The sequence below is a fragment of the Catharus ustulatus genome, chromosome 9 (assembly GCF_009819885.2).
Source record: "Catharus ustulatus isolate bCatUst1 chromosome 9, bCatUst1.pri.v2, whole genome shotgun sequence".
Taxonomy (NCBI): Eukaryota; Metazoa; Chordata; class Aves; order Passeriformes; family Turdidae; genus Catharus; species Catharus ustulatus.
This window is the reverse complement of record NC_046229.1, coordinates 5,547,552-5,566,030: the sequence shown is the minus strand read 5'-3', so window position 1 is coordinate 5,566,030 and position 18,479 is coordinate 5,547,552. Positions and strand designations below refer to the sequence as shown.

The window sequence follows — 18,479 nt, the reverse complement described above, 5'->3', positions numbered from 1 at the left end:
CCCCCCACACATACACACAGAGGCTGCAAAGTCACCGCACAAGCTCGCAGGGTGATTATTTATAGCCTTTCCCTCTGCAAAAGCCAAAAATAATTGTTCCAGCCCAATTAATGAATTTCTGAACGCTGGGCTCAGGGGTAGCCAGCGAAGTGCAGCACTTTGAGCTACCTGCAACATATTGGGCTCTAGAATAACGTATTTAAGAAGGGAGAAAACTTATTGTGCAGGAGGAACTGCAGGCAGAGAAGAGAGGAGTGAGAACATGCAAACAGCAGCCCTGCAGACCCCAAGGTCAGTGGGGCAGAAGGGGCAGGAGGTGCTCCCTGAGCAGAGATTCCCTGGAGCCTGTGGTACAGAGCATGGTGAGGCAGCTGTGCCCCTGCAGCCCATGGAGCTCCATGGGGGAGCTGAGATCCACCTGCAGCCCAGGGGGAACCCCAGCTGGAGCAGGGGATGCCCAAAGGAGGTTGTGACCCCATGGAAGGGACCCACTCTGGAGCAGTGTGGGAAGAACTGAAGGGGGAAGGACTCCTGCTGAAGAATTTTGTGGAGGACTGTCTCTTGTGGGAGGAATCCCATGCTGGAACAGGGAAGAGTGGGAGGAGTCCTCTCCCTGAAGAGGGAGGAGCAGCAGAGACAACTGTGATGAACTGACCACAGCCCCCTTCCCTGTCCCTCTTCACTGCTGGCAGGCAGGAGGGAGAGAAAACCAGGAGTGAAGCTGGGCCCAGAAAGAAGGGAAGGTGTTTTAGGATTTAGCTTGTATTTCTCATTATAGTTTTCTGATTTGATTGGCAATAAATTAAATTAATTTTTACTCAAGTTGAGTCGGTTTTGCAGGTGACAGTAGCTGGTGAGTGATGTTGCCCTGCCCTTATCCAACCCACAAATCTTTCGTGGTGTTTTCTCTCCCCTGTCCAGCTGAGAAGTGACAGGGTGGCTTTGGGGGGCAGCCCAGCACCTGTAAGTGGCACCTGGTGAGGGGGATGGCTGCAGGCCATGGGTAACTCTGGAGAGCCAACAAACAGCTGTGGGCATGGCACACAGCTTCCTGCATGCCAGGGTTTGGTGAGGAGCACCATGAACTGACCTCCATGGGGTTCAACTGGAGCTTCCAATAAAGGGCTGGGTCTGACAAGATTTAATTACAGCCAGTGCTGAACTCCAGAAACCCTGTGAAGGTGTGACCATGGTCACCAGCTGGGAACAAGGGTGGGAAAACACTGAGTTGGGATCCTTCCACCTGTCCCAAAGCCCAGCAAGACCACCAGCCTTCTGCAGCCCCCTCCTCAGGCACCTTCCCCAGACGTTTCTGCCCTCCCTCAGCTTCCCATTTCTCCTCACAAGCCCTCTGGTTTTGTTTGGAGAGCATTATTCCTTCTCTACAAGCTCAACCCACTCACGCCACCACTGCCTTTTCTATCAGCAGGAGAGGAGCAACTGCATTTGCATGGGAAGAGAGGGGGGGAAAGCACCAGGCATCCTCTCCAAGTTCCCAAGTTCTAAAAGCAAACATTCTCTAATATTAAAAAAAAATTATATTGTCCTGGTTTTGGCTGGGATAGAGTTAATTTTTTTCCTAGTAGCTGGTACAGTGCTGTGTTATGGATTCAGCATGAGAACAACGTTGATAACACGCTGGTGTTTTTGCTGTTGCTAAGTAGTGCTTACTCCAAGTCAAGGACTTTTCAGCTTCCCATGTTCTGCCAGCGAGGAGGTGCACAAGAAACCACGAGGGAGAATGGCCAGGAGAGCTGACACAAACTGGGCAAAGGGACACTCCATGTTCCCCCATAAACTGGGGGTGTTTGGTCAGGAAGCTCAGTGACAGGCTGGGCATTGGTGGGTGGTGAGGAACTATACAATGCATCAGTTATCTGTTTATGTTTTACTTCTCTCTTTCTCTCATGTCCCTTTTCATTCCTATTATATTTTATTTCGATTAATAAGTTACTCATCATAATCTATGGGTTTTACTTTATCCTTCTGCCCCCCATTCTCCTCCCATCCCACTGGTGCAGAGGTGTGAGCAAGATATATGGTACTTAATGTAGTTTAAACCCAACCAACAAATCATGTATATAAATATACCCCATATATATGGCACGTGTGACAAACGCTCACAGACCAAAACTGCTGGTGGTGGAGCCAAGCCAAGGGGCAGCCCAGGGCTCCACAGTTGCTGTCCTTGCAGACAAAACTCATCTCCCAGGATGGGTATCACACGTCCTGGGAATATCCATCTCCTTGCTACCCCCAAAACAAGCCAACCATCCAGAAGCCAGCATGAGCCCCAGGCACAGCTGCTGAGGATGTGGTTGCCTTTGGAGGGATGAGCCTGGGGTCCCTCTGCATCCCAACTCTGTCTGCTGGCATGACCCACTGAGAAGTCTCAAAAAAATACCAGGTAAAGCAGGAGAAACCCAACTGCTCTGGTGGCTCCAGCTGAAGAGCCAGCAGAGGAACTCTTGTGGGAACCCAGAGATGTTCCCAGGGCAAACCCACAAATAGGCACATGTCTTTCTTTTTAGAGACAGCATATACTTTTTCCTTATTGGGGAAGGAGTTTTCCTTTGGTATCTCCCTTGGGAGGACCAGATGTGTCCTGCTGAGCTGCTCTCATGACTGCAAACACCCAAGATCCCTGGGAGAGGCACCCTATGCTACTGTGCCAGCAGGTGCTTCCAACTCGGGCAGCCAGCAGAGCTGCAGATCCTAAACCATCAAAACCTGCCCATTCCCTTCCACATGAAGGGCTTCCCTTCCACATCCCACCCCACGACCATCTTCACCCTTGGATGACCCACAGAGCGAGAGGCACGCATCCTGCTGGGAATCTGCATCCATGGGACATCTCCAAGCAGCACAAGCTGAGGGTTCAAGCATGTCAGTGTGGGCTTCAAACCGCCCTGCAGGACCCTAGAGGGGAGGAATTCAGGGTGGGGGGACCCTATCTTTACCCCTGCAAAGCGTGGTGCCCCCCTTCCCCGCGAGGCAGCGCCGGCTCCAGCCGCTCCCGCGATCCAAGCGGAGCAGATGGCACGCGCAACACTTACGGCTTCGCTTTCCAGCCGCCATCGCAGAGCTGCTTCTCAGCAAGGCGGAGGCGGGGGGGGGAGACGGCTTTTTTTTTTTTTTTAATATATTTTCCCATGGAATTTTGATTTTCTTTTAAAAAAAAACCCCAAAACCCGTGTATAATCCTGTGCTTGAGCCCCTGGCAGCGGAGCAGAGCGCTCGGCAGGATGGTGTGCGCCGGCTGATTGGCAGCCTGTCCGTCTGTCCGTGCCTGGGGACCCGGCTGACCGCCCAAAATCCCCGCCGAGAGGGACAAATCCTGGAAAGCCTCACAAAGCAGAGATGGGGGGGAAAAAAAGGGATGAAGTGATCAAAAAAAAGGGCTTTCTAGGGATTCTGCTGGCTCGCCTGGATTTCCTCCCTTTGCCTCCCTCCTGCCTTTGCCTCTGCCATCCAAGCCCTGAGTGGAGAAGACCCAGAGGGAAAGCAGAGCTGTTTCAGTTCCCTGGGACATTGGTCCTCCTGTCTCCACACGGTAAGATGGAGCAAGGGAGATGCTGTCCCACCCAGGGTGATGACAGGCTCAGGGATCATTTGCCAGCTTGGCCATCAGACTGGGCTCCAGTGTCACTACACACCATGGTCCTCTCATCCCACTCCGACGGCTCAAACCAGGTTTTCTACTTCCCACTGGAAGCCAACACCTCAAACGAGGCTGGGAAACCATAAATCTGGGCATCGCAGACACCAGATTGCTTTCAGCAGCCGCGCTCTGCACAGAGCTCGGCGATAAGTAACAAAAAGTCTGTGCTTTGCACCGCTGATTTCTTGTCTGGGGATGCATAAAACCTGGAGATGACAGATCAGCACCTCGATCCAAGAGCATCCCCGCCCTCGCTCTGCCGGAGAGGCGGGTAAACAAAGGCGGCTCTCCCGGCGTCCGCAGGCAGCTGCCACCGACGCCGTGGAGTAGTGGGAGGGGGAAAAAACAAAAGAGGTCTGCACGCTGGGATCTGCGGGAATGGGATGCCCCTGGCGCTATCCTGGCCCTTTTATTCCATGGGTACCCAGAGGGAGCTTGGCCCCAGCCCTGTGGACACCTTCCTTCCCTCAGGGTGCCCACACTCCATAACCACTCAGCATCCAGCAAGGGGGAAAACACCCCGGGCTTGAGCGCAGGGAGCAGCCTGGCCATCCTGGCAAAGAGCTCAGTGATGATTTGGACCGGGACGCAACAGTTCTGTGCCGCTGGCACTGTCAGGTGTGATCCATTCGAATCCCACGCAGGACTGCAGGGAGAAGTTTGAGCCCCCATCCAATAGTGCACAGAGATTTAGTGAGGCCAAATCAGGCAGGTGAGTTTTGCGATGAAGTTTCTTGATTTAGATGGGTCCACCACTGGCAAGGATGAGTGGGTGATCACCAATGCCTTGAACAGGGTGGTCACTTGAGCAAGGGAAAACGCACAGCACTGGGAAATGCCAACTTGAGGACTATTCCAAGAAAAAAAACCAGAAGGTGGCCATGGCTGTGGCACTGAAACACTCAGGTCTTGGTCTATCCATCTGTGCTGGTTGTGCCACTTGGCCCCAGTGAGCTCAGAGGAGCCTAAAGTAGATGGAAAAGTGCTGCCAATACTCCTCCCAAAGCCCACTAACCTTCCCCAAAATGCAGCATCTCAACTCCATCACCTTTTCCAACCACTGCACTTCCCTGTTCATCCCCCATCTGTCACTAGAGCCCCACAGACCCCAGAACACAGGGTCTGCAAGTGCCAATGGGCACACCTTTAGCTCTGGGGCCACGTGGGTCATTTCCTCTGGGGCTACCACAGCAAATCCTTTCAAAGGAGGAAAGGCAAGGTAAGAAACCATCTTTACAATCCTGAAGTTGAATAATTACCACTTGGGCTGCGGGAAGCCCTCTCCCCCTTTCTGAGCAAGAGCTCCCAGGACCCACCATCGCCCAGGGAGGGGACAGTGCTGCTGTCCCCTCCGGGCCTTTGCCAAGGAATGCCGGGGGCGGCAGCGGGGGGAGCAGCGGCAGTGGCGGTGCTGGGAAGGGAACCAGCTGGAGAGCCGCAGCCTCATGAAATAATGAAATGCCAAACCAACCCCTGCATCTTCCACAGTCTCTCAGGTCACCTACCAGATTAGGAGGCCTGTTGCTAAGGCAACCATATCTTGCAAGTGCTAGCTGAACTTCCCCATCGGTTTTAACCCTTTAAGGAGCAAAAAAAAAAAAAAGAAAAAATAAACCAAAAAAAAGCCTCTCTAAGAAATGCACACAAAAATAAAATGAAGGGGTAACGCTGATGATGCAACCCACAGGAGACCAGCGGAGGCAAAGGGGGGCAGCTGGGAAGGGGAAGCAAAGGGAAGGCGCCCCAGCAGCCACCTCCCGCGCGGTGCACGCCGTGCTGGCTCCCTTCCAGGCAGCTAATAAAATTATTCGGCATCCGCACACGCACGCAAGACCCAGCAAACTTTTGATGCGCCTGGCAAGGCAGCAGGGGAGTGGGGAAAAAAAAAAAAAAAAAAAAAAAAAAAGAAAGCCCTCCCTCCCCAAAAGGCAACAAAAAGTCAGGTTATGCATATGAAATGGGGGCAAACAAAGCAAAAATGGAACTTTTTTTCTTTTGTATTTTTTTTTTCCTCTGGTGGCCTCGCAGACGCTGGGCAAGCCCTGATGCCTCGGCAAGCAGCCGGCAGCCCGGCGCCGCGCAGGAGGGGACAGATGGCCGGCGCACAGACGTCGGGATGGAGGCCACGGGCACCCGTGGCCACCCCACCAGCTCTGCTGCAATCCATGGCCAGGAGCATCCAGAGCAGGGATACACGACTCGTGCTTTGCGGCCATAAAACAGAATAAAACCAGCCCCTTCTGCATGCAAGGATCATGGCCCAGTGGGGTGATGGCGATCACGGTTCCTTCCTCTGGGAGGATAAAACCCCACTCAGAATGCACACCAGGCAGGGAGTCCTAAATCTTGCAGCTTGCTGGGTTAAGACAGAGGCCTATGAGCAATAAGGGGGGAAAAAAAATTAAAAGGAGCAAGGCAAAGCACAGGCAGCACAAGGGAGGAGGAAAAAAAAAAAAGAAAAAAAAAGAGGGAGAGGAGAAAGAGGCATGGAAAGGAGGAGAAAATGTGGAGCGGCATAAATCAGGCGCGCGGGGGGAGCTGGGGAGCACAGCAGCACGTGCTGCGTTCCAGGCGCACAGGCAGCGCACGCGGACGGCTCCTGCCTGCCACGGTGAGTACCAGCCTCATGCCCAGGGAAAGGGGCCCCTAGCCCCTCCTGGTGCTAATTCAGGGTGGGGTATTGGCTCTGCTGGCCAGCACACCGGCATTTCCATGTTAAAGTCTCTTTGGGAAAGAAAAAGTCTCTGTTGGTGCTGGCGCAGAAGAGAGTCGACGGCAAAAATTAGAAGAGTTTTTGCACCCTTCTTCCCACCCTCGGGTCAGGTTGGGGACAGCAGATGTGACAATTCCTGCTGAATTCCCCTCAAGTGAGAGCAGCAAAATGGAAACTTGCTCCCAGAAGCCACCATCTTCCCACCAGCCTGCTCCAAATTCATAATAAAGGGAAGGGCAAGGCTCAGTGCAAACCCAGCTTGGTTCCCACTGAGGGGCTGCAGCAAGATGAGCTTACACCATGCTAAGTGGCTGCTGGTATTGCTGCCCGGCTGTGATCCTGCCCTCTGACCTCACCTCCATGCCAGCATCCCTGCATCCTGCCAACCAGCTGACAGGAGAAACTTAATTAGCCATGTCCATCAACCCCAAACATCTGTAACCAGCAATATTTACAACCAGAAATAAAGAGGAGTGACCTTCGCCGTGTTGAAAGACAGTTGGGTTCTTGTATTACAACAGTGGGGACAGGCAAAATTCATTATCTGTAATAGCCATCCTTATAACCAGATTAAACACAAAGGCAGCAATTCCATATTCCCTGACCTGCCACTGTCCCCATCCCGAGCAGAGGGGAACTCCCCCTGCCGCAGCACTGCTCACACAAACCCCATGGCTGCACGTTCAGCTGATGTTTATGCATGTGGTCATCTCCATCCCTCCTTCCCAGAAAAGACAATACCCTGGCTCATCCCACCCCCAGGGTTGGGACACACAGTTGGGGTCACATCTCTTCTGGTCCTTCTGCAGGCAGCTCTAAGGAGATGCTCAGCTCCCCTATGAACTCTCTGGAAGTACCAGGGGTAAGCTCTCCACTACAACACCAGGAATGCTGTGCTGGAGATGCCTGCTCACAGGATGCAAGTGAAAAGCACACAGTTTCCAGAGCACAACCCTCCAGAAATCACCAGTCATGTCCCCCATGCTTAGACATCCTCAAGCATGAGGGGTTTTGTCCTGAAGACACAGCCAAGGTTTTCATATCTGGCTGAGAGATCCTCATGGTGCCAACCACCAGCCAGGGAGCCAGAGCCTGTTATTTTCATCAGAGGATGTTCTCTGTGGGGACCTTCAGCTGCCAGCCAGGAGAAACAAGCCACTGGAGAAAACCTGAGCCTCCTAATGGCTTTTCCTCCACTGGCTCCCACAGCAGTGTGAAGGCAGCTCCTTCTCCAGAAGATGAGCACCAGCAGGGCCAGCTGTTTTCTCCAATGTTCAGCAGCAACAAGTCAAACTGCTTGGAAAACACTTAAGGTTGGGGGGGAAGCTTCAAATGGACCAGGCGGACGATGCACCGCACTGGAGCAACGGTAAAAGTTAAAATTAATTAGCTGGCAGGATGACAAAGAAGCCATTGTGCAGCACGGTGGAACAATCCAAGTACAAAGGCTTTATATAAGTCATGTTGAAAACTCCTTGATGACTGCAGGTAAGGACAGACAAGCTGTCAGGACGTGCCAAAACACCCTGAAGGGCTCCGGGACAAGCAAGTAAATCTGCTTTTAATGATGAAATGAGCCCTGGGAGCCTCAGCCTGGACCTCCTCTCCAGCAGAGACTGGCAAAGGTGCGAAGCACCTGGGTGTTATTGGTGCTGTAATACCCAGGATAAAACAAAACCATCTGTTTTGGGGTTTCCATGGAAAACTGCGCTTGAGCTGGGCTAAAGGGACCCATATGCACAGTGAAGCAGCGTTTGCTTCCTTGTGAGCTCCCACCTCCATCCCCACCTCCATCCCACAAAGCACATCCCTGCCAAACGCCCCCCTGATGGGACCAAGCATTTCAAAGCGTGGCTGTCCCTGCCCCAAACCAGACCCCAACAGGGTCTCACCAAACCAGACCCACCTCCTGGTTCACACCTTGCACAGGAAAACCCCAACAGCCAAAGTGTTCAGGGTCTGTTTTTCAGGGAGGAGCAGGCACTTCCCCAGAGCCACAGGAGCAGGGCTTGAAGCTGTGATGGAGAGTCCCCCAAGCTGCCACCAGCCATGACCCTCCTACCATTCTGTCAGCAGATGGGCACAGGGAGGCTGAGTGTGATTTACACCCCATCAGCTGCACAGACCTCTGGCACAAAGGGGGAGAAAAGCACCTGTCCCTCCTTACTGCTGTGAGCATAGCTCGTGGGCAGGGAGATGAGGGGGCTCAAGCAGCTTCTGCACTAGAGGTTGCCTTATCCCAATGGGGCTTCCCCCCAAAAAACAGGATGAGCACCCAGGGAGGGCTGGGCAGGGCAGGAGGGCAAGGAGGATGCTCTGCTGGGCTTGGCAGGGCAGAGGAGCCAAGTGTGACGCAGCAGCCTTATCTGCCCACCCCAAACCAGGGTGCTTCAAGGAAGTGCCCTGCCCCCTTCCTCAGCCTGCCCTGCCTTTTTTTCACTTTAAAAAAAAAAAAAAAAAAAAAAGCAGAAAGCAAAAAACGCAACCCCAACCAACCAACCAACCTCAAGGCCGAGTTAAAAAAAAACAAAAAACCACTGCCTGTGGCAGGAAGCAGCCACCTGCCTGGGGACACAGCTGGGCAATACCCATGGGGTGACAGTGGGGCATTTCCCACCTTACAGTTACTAGAAATGAGTAAATAAGTAAAGCCAAGGCTTGGGACACCCTCACAGCAAGGCAGTTCTGGAAGGAAGGAGATGCCAGCCAGCCTCTTGCCATGGTGGGCACCAGTGAGGGCTGGACCAGGTGACCCAGATATGATGAGAGCTGTGTGGGTGGGAGCTGGGACAGGAGCAGGGCACAGAAGGAAATCCATATCAGGTAGGAAGGACTGGCTATGGGCTGTTGTACCTGCTGGGAATGCCATGGGATGCCAGCACTCCAGCTGTGTTGGGCAGGTCGTGCTCACCAGAAAGTCAGAGCTGATGCAGTACATCCCCCTGCTTCAGTTTGTAGCCAAAAAATTCCAATTATAGGTGCGAGCTCAGCCTTGAGAGATTGTAAAAAACCACCAGCCCAAATCCAGGGAAAATGGGAAGGAAACCCCCCCCACTCCAGACCCTGTTTGAGGCAGGCAGGAGGGGTGGTGAGAGCTCATTTTCACTACAGAAAGCTGCTGCACCCCAGGAGGAGAGGCACCAGATCAAATGTTTAAGGGTTGATGCAGAAACATTAAGGAAAAAAAAATTAAAAAGAAAATGTTAGCTCAAGACACAGCCAGAGGTCTTCCTTTGGACTTTATCTTAAGGCAGCAGGCACAGCCTCACACATGGACAGACAGACAGACAGACCCCACACGCTCCCACCCAGCCCAGGGAACACAGAGGTGGAAATCACCTTGCCAAAAACCACTGCTGGTGGTGGCAAAGGCCATGGAGGAGGAAGAGTAAGGCAAGTGGGAGGGTGCTGGATGGCTGGGCACAAAGCACTGCTCTGTCCCACCACTCCAAAATACACAGGCACATTCCCGTCTATCCATATGTACATCTTAATAGTGCATATTCCACAGATACAGCTGCGTACGCATACATTCTTTTTCTGTTCAATTTTGATACTAACAGTCACCATGTATGCCACATGAAGCTCAGGCAGGAGAGTGAGCATTTCTCCTCTTACTAAAACAATATATATATTTATTAAATGCACAAACACAACACAAAAGAAAAGCTGGTCTTAGCACACAGACCTGTGGCCCCATCCAAATCCAAACCTTACCCAAGCTATACAGGAGCCCCTCTTGCCCTGACTGGTACAGGAGACTGGTGTCACCACTCTGGGGATGATTAGGAGTGGCAGTGGGTGGTTGGGCAGCGGGGTCCCATCACACACACGAAGCAGGACCCAGAGGGATTCCATATTTTCCATATTTTGGAAATCCCCCCTTGACCGTACAGCTGTAGCTTGGAATTCAGCTCCTGGCACTTGTGGCCACAACCAAGAGTTTTGAGAGAAGAAAAAAAAAAAACAAACCTAAACCCCAAACCGAGGCAGAGGTGAGGTATTTGTTTACTTGCAGAGACATTTTTGCTCCCTGCCAGCTTGGAGGAAAGCACTCCTTCTGCTCCACTGAGACCTCAGCCCTGGTGTCCCTCCAGGGATCGGCAGGGTGAGGACCTGGAGGGAGAAGATTCTGGGAAATAAGGAGGGACGTGCCCATGGGCTCAGCAGAAGCCTCAGCAGAAGTCAGGGAGCCTCCCTGACCATGGGAGCGATGCTGGCAAGGCGGGTGTGTGATGCTCATGGGGATGCAGCCCATTCTGTGTCCTGTGAGCAGGGCAGGGCAGACCCCAGCACCAACCAGACACAGGGTGCACCACTCTTCCTCTGTTTCTAGGGAAAACCAGGAACAACCCGGGCTGCTCCCCCCAGAGCACCCCCCAGCTCTGCACAGCCGGGTGTCATTTCGGTGGTGCCATTCTGGCGGTGCCAGCTCTGCCGCGGGGGCGTGAGCAGCGAGAGAGGAGAAGCAGCCAGAGCCCCCCGCCCGCTCCCCAGGACCAGCTCCGGCAGCTGTTTCCAATAGAACCAGGGACAGCTTCACCAGGGAAAAATAGGGAACAAAAGGCAGGAGAAAATCCAAGTTTCCAAGGTAAGGAAGGAAATGATCAGGAGGACAGGAAAGTCCCACTCGTACCCAACAGACGGCGTCCTGACCTAACACCTCCCCGCTGCCCGCCGGACAGCGGAGCCCGCGCCGGCCGCAGCGTGCCCGGCTCGGCTTGGCACGGCACGGTGGCCCCTTTGTTCCTGCGAAGGGACCCCCGAAGGCCGGGGAGGGCAGGGCTGTGAGCTTTGTGCTCGCCTGCAGCCCAGCATCTGCCGGGGGCAGGCGCTCCCCCCGCCGCGGGTCCCCTCGCCGGCCTCACCGCTCGCCCACGTGGCCGCCGGGGCAAACAATGGGATGGCGCTGGGCTGCGCTCGCCACGCAAGGCCTTCCTCCTCCTCCTCCTCCTCCCTGCTGCACGCTTTGCCTGACACTGGAAGCTGGCCCCTCTCAAGCACCGGGGGGAGGGGGATTAAAAAAGATAGTATTAAAAAAAAAAAAAAAAGAAAAAAAACAAACCCAGCGAAAAGAAAAAAAAAATATTCCAATCTGGCGCACTGCTGCACATGGGCTTGTGCAAAGCGAGGGCAAAGCTGACCTGCACACAGAGGGATGGGCAACGGGGCAGCAGGGCAGGACCTCCGTGGGCAGTAGCCCAGCGTCCAGCCATGCAGGAGTCCCCACCAGTGGTACAAACCCTCACTTGCCCTCCCATCCTCAGGCAAGACTGAATTAATTCCTCCTCTCCTCCCGTCCCACTCCTGGCTTTTTTGGAGAATCCCCTCCCGGACCAGAGCCAGAGAAACTTTGCATGTTCGCACCATTTGTTGATATAAAATCCATCCCCTGCCTTACTTTTGCAGAGGCACTCGGGGTGGGGTGGAGGGGGGGAACGTCTGTTTCTATTTGAAACCGTCAAAATTAGCATTCAGTAATTAAAAATCACACCCTTTCTCTTAATAACCTAACCAGCATGATACAATCAGGTTGTGCCAACTCTTTAATCTAATTGACTAATTACAGATTTTAATTTAGTCAGTTACTGAACAACTGTTGACAATTTGTTTTCATTAGGGACAGAACAGGATAAATATTTAGGCTCCCCAGTCAAAGACTAAGACATAAGCTCTGGGCTCTGACCTCCGGTTTCACAATGGAGCCTTCTCCACGAGCATCACCCATGGAAAGGTGCTGCTCTGAAATGCCCTGGTCCTGCTGCTGGGCAGCAAGAAGTGTGGCAGTGAAGGTTGCTCTGCCACAACAGCCAGTGTTGTTTAAAATATAGTATATTAAGCTAAACCATCTCTGCATGGTACTCCAGCAAGAGCAGGCTTTAAAGGACACCCAGGCTCGCCAGTACCCTGAACTGGGAGGGAAGGCTGAGCCCAGCGCTGCCAGGAGAGAGAATATCTGGATTTATTTATTATTGTGGCAATTTTTTTTGAAGTGATGTGGAGTTTTGCAGCTGCTCCTGGCAGCCTGCCACTCCTGAAGGAAACTCCTCTCTCCGGTTACCTACCAGGGAACCCTGTCCCTGCAGTGTGGAGCTGGATGGAGCCCAGACAGAGCGCAGTCCTGCATGGAAACAGGGCAGAGTTGTGTGTGCCATTGCTGAGCCACATGCCCAGGGCTCAGACAGTGCCTGTGAGGGCTCACAGTGACCACACAGAGCTGTTCCCAACCCCTAAAGTAAACCTATCCAAAAACACCTCTTCTCCTACACAACGTGTTTTCAATACACTGGCTGCACTCAACAGGAGAAGCTCTCATGGACCACCACAACCACCACACAGGTACTCATGGATCAACTCTCACACCTACTGGTCCCACCCTCCCAGCCATGGGTGCCTTCAACAAGGTCTTAAAACCTTCATTGGCTCTGGAACAAAAAGAGCCTGGCATGGGAGAGGGGACAGTCACACCAAACCCTTTATAAGAACATCCCTTCCCAGGGGTCCCACAAGGCCATTGTCACCTGCCAGTGCACCATGCCATGAGCTGGCCACACAGACCTTGGGGAGCAGATGGTGCTGTGACAAGGAAATGCTCTGCTGCAGCCCAAGAATAACCAGGTAGTGAGGCTGGGATGGGATGCCTGTCTCACACCTGGATGGGGAGTGATTGGCAGACTCAGCATAACAGAACCACCCCAGGGACACCCCCAGTCTGTACAGCCAGCAAAGTCCTTCCAGCCTCCTGGGCTTCACCTTGTACCCACACTAAATCCAGCGAGCCTGAATTCTCCATCCATCCATCCATCCATCCATCCCCACAAGTTTCAGAAACCCAAGATCTCAATCTATGGGGAACTTGTTTCAGATGGGGGAAAAAGGAAGAGCTCTGGTTGTCCCCAGCCAAGACAGGAAGACAGGAGTCCCAAACACACCATCTTTTCCCAGATCAACCACTGCACTTCCAGCAGCAACCACCCCCACTGCTGCAGAGCATCCTTCCAGACCCAAGTTAGAAAGAACTGCAGCAGCTTTCCAAAGTTAAAAACAAAAACAAATAAATCAATGCTTTGCGTTAATGGCAAGCTGAAGCCACAGTTCCACAGATCTTGTGCTGCAAAGAAAACAGCATTTCAAATGCTCCCAAGTGCAGGTCCTTCTCAGGAGGAAACTGGGGGGACAGAGGAAAGGAATGATGAAGTCAAAGTCTTCATCAGCTGAAGGCTACCCTGAGTTTTCTCTCCTGCATGTTGACATGAGCTGGCTGTGCAGGCAGAGCAATACCACAAAAAAGTATGTAGCAACAGTCAACTAGATTTAAGTTCATTTTCTGTAGCTCGAGGCCAAAATCGACTGAAGTGGTTCTGGTGATCAAGTTTTCTGCAATTCCCCTTTCTGTGTATTAGCTCTTTGACAGAAATTCACTGCGGTATTTAAACTGGCAGTCATCACCGCTAACTCAAATTGTATTGGCTTTCACGGCGTTGAAATGCTCAACTGCGACCAGCCATCGGCCAATTCCCAGATAACGCGGCGGCTGAAATCCCCTGTCATGACGAGCGATCCCGTTGCAAGCTCGCCGGCTCCAGGAGCGTGCCAGAACGCCGGCATGCTCGCCACGGGGCTTGGAGGAGTCTAAATCAGCGGCTACTGGTTGAGTTTTATGAGCTGGTGAGTGCTCATGGGGTTGTTACCTTGGATAAACTCTTTGGATACAGGTGGAAGGGGATGAGTAACAGCCCTCCAACCAACACAACTCAACAGTTGTGTTAACAGACACACAGACCTGCCAGAGATGGAAGGGTAGAGAAGAGCAGGATTCCTCCTGCCTGTGCCAGGTGAATCCCCACTCCCATCACTCTTCTCCCAACAAGCACCTTTCTACAAAGTCCCAGCAGGTTTTTGTCCAAGCTTGAGAGGAAAACCTTAGGGGAAAGGTAAAAAGCAGTATTTCCAAGTGTTCACAAGACCCCACAATTTTCAAGGGTCCCCTCAAAAAAAGAGTGGTGGGATTTCTCCTTACTTCAATTCCTCGCAGAAGATTTAAATACTCAAAACTGCAGGGGGAAATTGGTAATTTGTCCTGCTGCTCCTAATAGTTTTCATACAGTTATGCTGGAAAATGAAGTGGAAACGACACACCATGCAAATCCTACTGTTAGCACCCCGCTAATGAGGAGAACCACTCCCCCTTCCCAAAGATTTGTCTCCCAGGCAAGAACCCTCTGGTTCTGACTCTGGGAAGGTGACACATCAGGCTCCCAAAGCATCCCCACTTTCTGTCCTTACAGTAGCAGATTAACACACACCCAATTTTGGGCAAACACCAAGTAGGACACACAGAGTTTGCCCATTGCTGGGCAAAGTGTAAATACAACGCTCTACCAACCTGGGGCAAGACTTAGGTTGGGATATTTTTAACCACAACCACCACATGAAGCAATTCATGACTCACTGATCCAGCCCCATTTGGGGCTCATATTCCATTTTAGCTGTCATGCATCACTGATGGGTCACTGGCTTTTGGGGTGGGTTTTTGCCCACCACGCTCACTGGTACCAGCAGCCTGCCCGGAAGCTGGAGAGAAACAAGGCTCTATTCACACTCCCACAGTTATCATTCAGTTCTTTGGTCAATATTTAAGTTTTGGCCAGGCAGGTCCCTCGCCCTGTAAAGTACATGCTGTGCCAGGAAAACACCACTCCTCAGAGAGGGATGGTACTGTGACCATCAGAAGAAGCGTGAGCACTGTCTTGGGGCCAAAACATGCCTGGGGAAACCAAACCAGTGCCACCAAGCCAAAGCACAGAGGAGGGAAAATCTTCTTAGGAGTTACCCAAAAGGTAAAGCACTTGGGGCTGTTACAAAACTGCATTACACCGAGAATTAAAAACAATCAGGATTGTGTCTATTTACTGTGAGCTTAAAGCAATGTGTATTAAAGAAGTTTATGCGAATCATCTAATGCACTCAGGCCTATTGTTAGAATTATTACCAAGCTAAAAAAAGATTAATTTCTCTAAATACACTAAATCCTCAGACACGATGAGGAGGCTGCTGTGGATGGAGCATTACCATGTCTTGTTTGCTAATGTCATCTTCACCTGTGGCTCTGCTGCCCAAAGATCTACCTTTGCCTTGCTCCTGGTGAGCCCGCTGTCCCAGCTGGGCTCCTAAAGCCCCCACAATTTGCCCCAAAACATCCAGGAAGCGAGCAGAAGACAACAACTGGTAGAACTGCTGCTGGTTGTCAGCTCTGACCCTTGGTTCAGGAGTTCACCATCTTAATCCCATCCAGTGAAAACAAGCAATGCAAACAGCGGCCACAGGAATGGACAGACAGACAAACTCCACCTAGCAAATACCCAGACACACTTCTCCCAGTGGGGTGGGAAGAGACAAGAGGCAGCTCAGCAGCCAGCCAAAGCCTCTCTGGCACTGCCCCTGCCCCAGGGTGACCACTGTGTCCAGTGCCAACATGTGAGAGCACCATGGAGGTCCCCGAGACGCTCGCCCAGCACTGCTTGCCAGCAAACCCTCACACATCCCAAGCCAGGCATGTCGGGGCAACGAGAAACTTGGGAAGGGAGGAAAAATGGTTTCCATACCATAGTCTCCCCGGAGCAGACAAAACCAGCTCCTGCTACAAGGTTTAAATGCACTTGACTGGGGTCCAAGCCCGCAGCCAGGTGACTAATCCTTTGATGCAAATTCCTCCCAAGGCTGCGGGTGCGGGACAGGAGTGGGCAGCCCACCCATTGCCCACTGGGGCAGAACTGCCACGCACCCCTGCCAAGAGGGGCTCTCTGGGAGACACCTCAGAGTCAAGCATGCCACCTCAGAAACATCATCCACCCCTGGTCACACTGCCACCTCTGCAGAGAGCAACCTGAACCACGGAGAGCCACGACACGACCAGCCAAAGAGGGTCTGCAACAGCAGCTTCAACGAGACAACAGCTCTCCCTTGCTGGGATCAAGGCAGGACTCAAGGAAACCAAGGAAGCCTCCAGCCTTGCCAAAGGCAGGGGGATATTAACTGGGGCATTCAGGATCGGTTTGGGGAATTCCCCCTTCTCCTCCCCACCAAAAGCCAACCCCCGCCCACCCTGCGAGGTGTCCTCAGCATGAAACATCTCACCATCACAGTGTCCTCAGCATAACACATCTACCATCGACCCTCTATAAACGCTTTGTTGTCCATTGCTATGCAAAACTTCTTAATTCTACCACCGGCCCGAATGCCTCTAAGTGCTTAAGATAAGTATCTGAGCTCATTTACATAATTGCAACATTATGAAATACTGTTCAGTCAAATCAGAACATCGCTGGTTAAAAAAAACCCACGCTTTTTGCCAGTCGGTTATGTTAGGTTGGCTCCCGGTGCGCCGGAGCTCCCCAACGCCGTAATTACCGCGAGGATTAGAAACTTGTTACTCACGTAGTCATGAAAGGCTTTGGCTTCACTCGAATGTTCACAAGTGTCTCGCCTTTCGGGAGCTGCGCAGTACAGGTCCCAAAACACACTGCATGGCAGGGAGAGACGGGAGAAGAGCAGTTACTCATCGGGCACCCAGGTCAGCGCAGGTGAGCGGCTTCCCACCCCACGGGGCTGCGATGGGACCGCAGCTGGATCCAGCTGTGCATCCCGGCTTCGCACCGCGCGGACCTGACCGTCAGCAGCGGGGATGCTGGGCGCTTAAGGAAGCTAAAGTAGCCTTTAAGAGGCAACACCTCGAAGGGATAACCGCCCGTGAGACTTCAGGGACTTCTCGCAGCCTCGCAGCCGCCCAGCCCTGCTCCCCTGGGCGCCCCAGTGGCACCGGCACAGCCCGGTGCCTGCGGCTGGCCCGGCAGCTCTCCAGCGGGAGCCCTGCCCGCCGCTCCCGCGGGGCCGGGGGTGGCTCCGCCGCGCCTCGACGCCCGTGGGGAGCGGGAGCCGGGGCGGTTCGGGGCTCGCCGCCGCTGCTGACTCACGCCACTACCGGGGCTGCACCCCGCGGGGCCCCTCGCCACCGGCGCGCACCCCCCCCACCCCCGGGGGCTGCTCCCACCCGCGACGGGACACCCCCGCACTTACCACCACCAGGAGTGCAGGAAGCCGGGGGGCTCGCCCAGCGTGATGTTCTTCTCCCACCGGATCTGCGGGCAAGAGAGAGGCGGAGGGGGGTGGGTTGGGAGGGGGGGCGGTGCGGGTGGGGGGTGGTCGCGGGTGGGCGTGGGCCCCCACGCGCGGCGACCCCCCGGCGCCGCCGCCGCCCCGCGCAAGATGGAGGGCGGGCGTGCGGCGGCGCACAAAGGGCGCGGGGGGCGGCGGGGCTCACCTCGGACAGGAAGGTCTGCGCAGACTTCTGGGCGCCGACGTGCAGCAGGTACTCGTAGACGTACAGCGCCAGCCTGCAACAGCCGAGCGGCGGGTCGGAGGAGGAGGGAGAGGAGCCCCGCTCCCGCCCCGCACAAAGCCGCCCGCCGCCACCGCCGCCCCGCTCCCCCCGCCGCCGCCACCGCCGCTCTTACTTCTCCCGCGCCTGCCCGTCCGAGGGCACCGCCGAGCCCTTCCCTTTGGCGAACATGGTCCGCGCCGAGGAGGAGGGGGGCGGCCGCCGAGAGCCGCCGCTGCCGCCGGAGCCGCTGCGCCCGCCGCCGAGGGAGCGCCGGGGGCTGTCAGAGCGCCGGCCGCCGCCGCGCCCCCATCGCCCCGCGCCCGCCGCCGCTCGCTGCGCCCAACGCGCCGCTGGCCGCGCACCCGAACGTGGCCGCGCCGGGCGCCGCCCCCGCCGCCGACGGGCGCCCGCTGCCGCCAATCACCGCCCGGCGGGGGCGGGGCCTCCCCGCGCCACGCCCCGCTCTGGAGGCGGCGGGCGGCCTCCCGCGGCGGGCAGGGAGGGCGGGCGGCGGCGGCGCGCGGTCCTAGAGCGCGTCCGGCTGGGCCCGCGGGCGGCGCCGCTTCCCCAGCGCCGAGCGGCGCGCGGGCCCTTTAAGGCGGCGGGCCGCGGCGCGCAGCGCGCGCTGATTGGCCGGCGCCGCGGAGACCTCGGAAGGGGGGACTTGAAACCGCCCGTCGGGGGGGGCGCGGGGGAGCGGCCGTGAGGCCGGGCGGGACGGACCC

At 54.6% G+C, this 18,479-nt stretch overlaps 1 protein-coding gene across 2 annotated transcripts in view; it reads right to left on the bottom strand.

Moving 5' to 3' along the window:
- SSBP3 (single stranded DNA binding protein 3) overlaps positions 1-17,997 on the bottom strand; it is a 54,239-nt gene extending 36,242 nt beyond the window's left edge. For both annotated transcript variants that reach the window (XM_033067839.1, XM_033067840.1), the window contains exons 1-4: positions 17,888-17,997; positions 17,695-17,767; positions 17,451-17,512; positions 16,812-16,896 (exon numbers count right to left, since the gene is read on the bottom strand). In XM_033067839.1, the coding sequence (XP_032923730.1) occupies positions 16,812-16,896; positions 17,451-17,512; positions 17,695-17,767; positions 17,888-17,943 (276 nt within the window). In that variant the 5' untranslated portion in view covers positions 17,944-17,997. The remainder of the gene's footprint in view (positions 1-16,811; positions 16,897-17,450; positions 17,513-17,694; positions 17,768-17,887) is intronic.
- Between the last annotated feature and the right edge of the window lie 482 nt (positions 17,998-18,479).